Below are 7,847 nucleotides of genomic sequence, written 5' to 3' on the forward strand. Positions count from 1 at the left end.
GACGGATTTATATTTTTATGAGTGTAGGCCACTTTATTTCCGCCCTATGTAGGTAGGTTTATGTATGTATGTAGGTTTCTAAAATACTTATTAATTTTCCATTTGTTAGTATTATGGAAGGCACAGTTAAATAAACAAATGATTAATTAAATTGAGTGAGCGTCCTCTGAAATCTGCCGCCCCTAAGAGGCTGTCGCCCATAGGCCAGGATGAATGAATGATAAGTAGGCCGTACACGTTCAAGCGATATGACAATATAAGTAGTTCGTTGTCAAATTTTGTGTAGAAAAATTCATCCAATAACATATTTATTTAAATATCATTATAATATTTTACAAACACTAATATAACTTATATCATAAACGTAATCTTTTTAATAAATTAAAAACAAATATCGATTTTTTTTATCTTTCAGTTTTTTTTTAAATAACAATATGATCATTTCTGGTAACAGACGGGTTTTCCGTCTAAATTCTACCCGTTCCATGTAGCACTCCCTTACAATAAGGATCAAATTATTACAATTTCGAGTATCAACCTACTACACTACTACTAGAACAAATACAACATTATCGAGATTTATAAAATATGTAATAAGACCTATTATAATTTTTCATTACTATCCCACGTATTCGGTGTCGTCTGGAATATTATGTTACTAAATAAATCACAACTCATAACAGAGATGGCGTTGTTCTGATTTTCTATAAATTTGAGAGAGGTGTTTGCATTCACTGTGGTCGGGGAGGGGGGGTGGTCACTCCTTAGTCGACCGCGTGGCAGTCAACGTGCTGCGTGTTTTATTGTGCGTCAACTTTAGTACCTACCTATACACGTAAGAGAACATGTGTTTTTCTATTAGTTTACATCGAGTTTGTTGTTCTAATATTAATATAATATCAGCCCTCCCCTATTATTGAAAGGGATTAGGCTTGGTCCCCGCGCTGGCCTAGTACGGATTGGTAGAATTCACACACTCCCAAAATTCGTATACAATTTCTCAGATGTACAAGGTTTAATAACTCGTGAACATCAAGATATTAATAAGAAATTCGGCTTGCGAATGCTAGACGAAAAACTCCAGAGCACTCCACATTATGCACACTCCACAGTCATCATCTCTTCGTTTAAATAATCCAGCAACTACAGATAGAGCTGTTTCAAGAGCTTATCGACGTTTGTCCACATCCTAACTGTCTAGCTATCGTGAAAACTTTCCTGACTCAACTACATCATCCGACAACTCTTATGCGGTCTCCACTTCGAATGCACGTCCATGTACGGGGGGGGGGGGGGATAATTGGCCCTAGGCACACAGATAAGTGTGTATACCTCATGGCCGCCAATACATATTGAAGCCTGTAAGGGCTCGCGAAAATTTCCTGGCCTTCTCCGCTCTTCCCATCCTAAGAGGTTATCTTATCCTTCCCCTATACTTCCTTCTTAGCTATCTCTTCCCAATTTTCATCCAGGGCCCTGCAGTCGCTAAGCCCGGGGATTCCAGTATCTGATTCAGAGGTTTCCCCTGGTGTTTACTGCGGGCTCCGATACCCAAAAAAAAACCTACATCATCGGCTGTTCTCGACAGAAAGCAAAAAAAGACAGATTGAAGTTGTTTAGAGCAAAATAGTGATTGTTCGAGAACCTAAAATAGTCTGGATATGTCAAAGAGTACCTATATTATCAATTTGATACTTACATAATTTCGAGAAATTATTTATTTGATCCATTAAAAAATTCTTTCTTAATTTTATTTTAAGTTGGTAACTTCCAGCCTTAATAGTATTTTTGATAATATTGGATTTAAGTTTTAAGTGATCTAGGCTAATAAAATGCATTTTTTCATACAAAGTACTAAAAGAACAACTATATTACTTTTGTCTCAACGATTAAAGGACTTGTTTTTAATAATTTTGGAATAAGTCATGCAATAATTTTACAATATGTTAACTTTTTATAATTTTATGTTTATATGTCATCTGTTAATTAAATTATATTTTATGGACGAGAAGTTAATGTCTGTTAATATTTGTAATAAGAATCGTTTGCCGAGACGAATCAAATCAAAAAAGCAGGTTTAAATCCCAAGGGTACACTTCTGACTTTTCTAAAATTCTGTGTGTATTGTTTGTGAAATGTTGCTTGATTTAACCGTGAAAGAAAACTTCGTGAGGAAACCGGCATACTTGAGAAGTTTTCTATACGAATTTTGAGGGTGTGTGAAGTCTACCAATCCGCACTAGGCAGTGGCACAGTATATAATATAAGGCTGATATTATTATGTTAACAATATTGTTTAAGAGTTGAAATTAAAAAGGGTTACTGAAAACGGGTAGGTCCCCAATACGATTATCGGGTAACGTTTTCTGCCAATTTATATGGCTTGGTCACTTTTCACCAACGTAGAGGATAGATCCATTGTCCAACAGGTCACTATAAAAAAACAACCACTTACTGGCTATTATAATATATATTATTTTTGCCACATTTCGAGGGTAGTTTAAACTTTATTTCATGTCGTTCTTGGCAAGATATATCCTTCATATCGAAGGTTTCTAGTAGTACACTGTCGTCAGATTTAAACTGACTGCCGCCGTCACAATATGCTTCCTGCAAATTGAAAACCATAAATTTATGTTATTACGTCATCATCATCAGTTATTACTAACTTTTACCGCTTCAAAAAGATTTCTGGTATAAATATTTACCCGGTATAAAAAGTAGTCTATAGCATTCAGGAGAAATGTAGCTTTCTATGTTAAATATTTCAAAATCGGTTCAGTAGTTCCTGAGATTAGCGCGTTCAAACACTTCAGCTTTATATATAAGTATAGAATTTACGCTCAAGATAGATAACATTGGGAATCTTTTAAGGAGGCCTTTGCCAAAAGTCACGCCGAATTAAGAGATATCTTGTAGATTTGTTTCTGTATTTTATTGTTCAAATTAGTGTAAAATCTTCGCTTTGTTCGGAATAAAGGGCTCTATTATTATTATATATATACATATAATTATCTCTCCTATTTAGAGGTATACAGGGGACGGGCCGAAGCCGAGTGCAATTTAATGAAAAAGTGTAAGATTAATTTAATTGGTCGGTATCGGTAATGATAAAAAATTTCAATATTATTATAAAATAAACATTTGTCGAAACAACCCAGGCCGGACCCTCGCATACGGGACCTTTCTAGACATACTTACCAGGACGCTTGTCCCGGTATCGATTCTTCCATTTTCATCCTTGCACATGATACTATTCGAAAACCCGGGGCATCCAATACGAATTTTCGAGCCCTTAGACAAACGCGCACTGCAGGAGTCTGGATCTGGCTTCAATAACTTATTACCCGCCATGATTATTGGAACTGGGTTTTTGGTGTCAAAATCCTCTCGAAAATCCAGAACACAATCTGGAACAAACATATGCGTTTATTCTATCGAGATGATTATAATGTAAATAAATGTTTGATGTGCGAAACTACAGGGCATACACCAACTGGGTTATCGCCGTTTATCAATTGTCAGATAACCTAAAATCCCCACATATCAAGGTTACCTTTGCTGGCATAATTGACCGCTCCAAGACTCGGTAAAGTCAGTAACACAAATCGCCACGCCATTCTGACTGTTTAGTTCGTGTTGTCTGGACTACTTCTAGAACAGAATGAATAATTACAAACTCAGGCTTACGTTTATATACCCTAAGAGTGCTGCGGCTCGAGGGAGCAGCTGGTGGGTGAGACACAGAGGATGATACGGTCACAGCGGTCGCAGATGGCGTAGAGGGCGCAGAAGACACGCCTAAAGTAGCACTCACAGCATGCATCAAGCGATCAAGAGAAGAACAAACATTGGAGCACTGTGGAATATAGAACTAGTGCAACACCTATAGACTTCAAATCTAATAAAGTAGACTCTCCTTTTATAGATTCTGTTATTCCAGATCTTATAAAATGGACATTAAAGAAAGACTAGTTATATATCATGAAAACAGTTGTTCAAACTCCATAGTAATTAAGATACAAAAATATGGATTGAAAAATGAAACATCAAATGTCTTGGAGAGTTCATAGATCTCCTAAATCAAATCTGCGATACCAATAATGCTCGCGGCAAAGTTTGCTTTTGCCAACTTCAAAAAAAAGGAGAAGGTTGTTAATTCGACGTTTTTATAAAGTTAATGTTAGGAGGATTTTTTATTTTTAAAAAGGTAAAAAGAAGTCACAATCATGAGAATAACATGACGAAACATACTTAAGTAATAATTGAAATAAAATGGTAGCCGTGCACGCACTTGATTTAAATATTGTAGTGAAGAGCTAGTGTTGCATGGGAGTCAAAACTCTAGCGTACTAAATGGAGCTCCAAGGATGGCACCAAGTAAGTATGTACTTCCAAAGTTCCAGACTGCATTGATACACAGCGGCGTACTTAGGTTGGTAATAGCAACAAATTAGCAGACGTTTTTGATTTAATAATTAAGTTGTTTTTGCAACACGACTGTGCAGTCTCAAGTCGTCGGACCCTTTAAGACCGCCGATGCTCGCTAGCGGCTTGTGTTGACGTGTGGGATGATACATTAATAACTTTGCAATTCTTGTTTTTTATTTCTTTTATGTGTTTATTTTATTAGTATCTAGCTGACCCGGTGAACTTCGTACCGCCTAACAGTCGATTCTTTAATTTTTTTCGCGCCAGCTAGTAAGGCAAAATAAGAAAAAAGAAAGTTGATAAGTCAACAATTACATGGTGTCAAAATATAAAAATTATAAAACACTTAAAATTCTTTTCATCGCATAAATACTGACAAATATTTATACGATACTAACCACACTCAATTGTTTTGCCTTCCCGGAACCCCTCCACTAACACTTAAACTTTATGGTACGGTATTAAAGTTTATATTGACTTTTAAGTATTATTACGAATATTTTGTATGGGAATATAGAAAAATGTTATTTTTAGACTTTTACAAGCAATTTTTTTATTTTTTCTCTCCGTAAGAACCATACTCGTAATTCAAGGAATACTATAAAAAAGAATTAGCGAAATCGGTTCAGCTGCTCTCGAGATTTGCGCTGAGCAAGACATTCAGCGATTAATTTTTATATTATAGATTTATTTGTTTCATAGTGTTGTGCAAATATATCATACTAATATTACAAATGCGAAAGTTTGTGAGGATGGATGTATGTATATATCTATGTATGTTCCATTTTCACGAAAAACTACTAAACGTATTTGGATGGAACTTTACAGTAATATTGGTTATATATCAGAATAACACATAGACTACAATTTATAATGATTTTGTGTAAGTTGGTTAGTAACTCGGAAAAAATGCTATTTTGACATACGCTGCCTAAACCGTTGAAGTTAGATGAAGATGATGTACCGTAGGATTGTTTGACCTTTTATGTGGAAGCCACTTTAGCGGTGTATAGGTAGACATCGCTGTAGAGAAACAGGTGATTGGGTTCCTCTATGGAAGGGGAAGATTCCCAGTCAGGCAAATGTTGCGCCTGACCGGCCGCAACCCCTCCGACGGTTTCTATTCGGAGGTGGTATATATGCAACGCGTCGCTCAAATTCTAATCACTGATTGTACCGCCACACCACTATGACTAAAATAGTTAGGCTTAAATATAATTAAATGGGATACTTTTTTAGCGAGACTTTTAACCCGGAAAACTTCTTCACAAGGGCGAAGCCGCGAATATAAGCTACAATTTTATTTAAACGATAACAGGTCAATACCCATGATACCCCTGGTACTGACCTGTTATCGCGGCAAGATGGCAAAACCCAGTTTTTGCCATCTTCTTCTTTGAGGAAAAATGCATTAATTATCGGTTCGAGACGTATATAAGGACAATTCAGTTCGAGATCTCGTCGCAAAGCCGACGCTAGCGCTTTGGGAACGTTCCGTGGCACGATAATGTTGTTGCTTCTGTATTGTCTTGTGGCGGGTGAGTGTATTTGTTTTCTAATGTTATACGGGGCAGTGGCGAAAGGTGAAATGTATGAAAGAGAACCCGATACAACATATAATATACTAATATGCAGGAATGTTGTCTGTAAACCGATCGGATGATAATTAGATTCTATATAAATCTATATATATAAAAGAAAGTTGTGTTAGTTACACTATTTATAACTCAAGAACGGGTGAACCGATTTGGCTGAAAATTGGTGACAAGGTAGCTTACAACCAGGAGACGGACATAGGACTTTTATCCCGTTCCCACGGGAACGGGACGTGACATAAGATGTGGTATAAGAAAGCTAAATTTGGTATGGAGATAGTATAAGACCCGGGGAAGGTTATAGGCTACTATCCCGGGAAAATATATAGTGGGACTTTTATCCCGGAAAACCTCGTCACGCGGGCGAAGCCGCGAGCAAAAGCTAGTTCTTCATAAAGGGAAGCCTGCAGGAATCGGATATCGGATTATATGGACCCTCAGCCACCGAGGGCGATGTCCTTCTATAATCGTTAAGGCCTCAAGCAAACGGCCTTGCGTTCGCTGTTGCACATACATCAACAAGTTACTTTGTCTATATTTTCACAACTCGCAGACTTTGAGCGCGAACACTAAATTTTAAACTATTATAAATAAAGAATCACTTTTTGAATGACGCATTAGCTTTGAATGGTATCATTAGTATTTAAAATAAAAATAATGTATTTAAAACAAAACTTAATAAACTGATTTCAAGTGTTTAGGGCAAGCATCATAACTGACTATATAGTGAATTATTAAGCATGTCAATATGAGATATTTTTTATTATAAACGGTCAAACAACGGTAGAAAAGTGTATTAGACATGTAGTTGGTATTGCAACATGGAAATACAATACTGCTATTTTTAAAAGGTTTGCATACACTAAGGAGAAATCCAAGTTGTCGATACGCTTTATTGATCATATAATCGTAATGGTATTTGAAAGGTAGTTTATAATCTAAAATTATTCCAAGGTTGCGAATATGGTCCATCCTTACAAATGTGTAATTTTTCAAACTATATGCATATTCTACAGGATCACGTTTACGAGTATAACTCATAACAAAATACTTATCTTTTTATTCATTTGTTATGTTTAAACTCTTTTCACTTTCTTTATATTCTTACTTACGATGTAAGTAAGTTGACTGGGAGAAAATGGCTACGCCATTAAATCCGCCATGTCCAATATTTAATTGTATATGAATTGCGAATAAATAAATAGAAGTAATATATAGTCTTTAATTAATGTCATGCGTTGTATATTTCTTGATTATTTCCTTAATAGCGTTAAGTCGGTAAAACCAGGCGGTGAGGTCACACGATAAAAAAGATATAACACCAGTTTGACTGCAACTATCTAATTGCTGCGAAAGGTTACTCCTCTTATCGTAAAGTGTAGTGGGGTCAAATTGCGGTACCTGTATATAAATAATAGTTTAAAAACTAAAAACACGCTTTTATTGCTAATCGAACTAAAAGGAGAAAATAATTTCTAAGTACAAAGAATTTATATTACAGTAGCAGAAGGTTGAAGGATCAATCATAGTTAAGTACCTCAAAATAAAATTATAATAAACTTGAAGTTATTAACAGAATAATTTAACTCAGAGTAAAAAGCGTGGCACCCAAGTACAAATCCAACTATTGGGCTCCTAAAGCCAATCAGGCCCCTAAGGCAAAGGCCCCTCGGGCCGAAAAATTCATTTTGGCCCCAGCCCCGACACGTAACCCGTGGTTTCCCACCACGGTACGTGCCGACTCGCGTCCCCAGGCCCAGGGCGGTGGTTCTCCCGGAGGATCTCCCGCCACCCCGGCCACAACACCAGCAGCGGCGGCCA

At 36.5% G+C, this 7,847-nt stretch overlaps 1 protein-coding gene across 2 annotated transcripts; it reads right to left on the reverse strand.

Moving 5' to 3' along the window:
- Nucleotides 1–2,241: 2,241 nt before the first annotated feature.
- Nucleotides 2,242–4,496, reverse strand: LOC115450165. 2 transcript variants are annotated; one of them, XM_037442983.1, is made up of 4 exons: nucleotides 4,295–4,496; nucleotides 3,557–3,651; nucleotides 3,202–3,410; nucleotides 2,242–2,610 (listed from the first exon to the last, which is right to left on the reverse strand). In XM_037442983.1, the coding sequence occupies exons 2-4, from the start codon at nucleotides 3,618–3,620 to the stop codon at nucleotides 2,452–2,454; spliced, it is 432 nt and encodes a 143-aa protein (XP_037298880.1). In that variant the 5' UTR covers nucleotides 3,621–3,651; nucleotides 4,295–4,496; the 3' UTR covers nucleotides 2,242–2,451. The 2 variants fall into 2 exon arrangements, with proteins under 2 accessions (XP_037298880.1, XP_037298879.1); XM_037442982.1 differs by having other exon boundaries at nucleotides 2,243–2,610; nucleotides 3,557–3,654.
- Nucleotides 4,497–7,847: the final 3,351 nt, after the last annotated feature.

The sequence above is a fragment of the Manduca sexta genome, chromosome 26 (assembly GCF_014839805.1).
Source record: "Manduca sexta isolate Smith_Timp_Sample1 chromosome 26, JHU_Msex_v1.0, whole genome shotgun sequence".
NCBI classification, from domain to species: Eukaryota; Metazoa; Arthropoda; class Insecta; order Lepidoptera; family Sphingidae; genus Manduca; species Manduca sexta.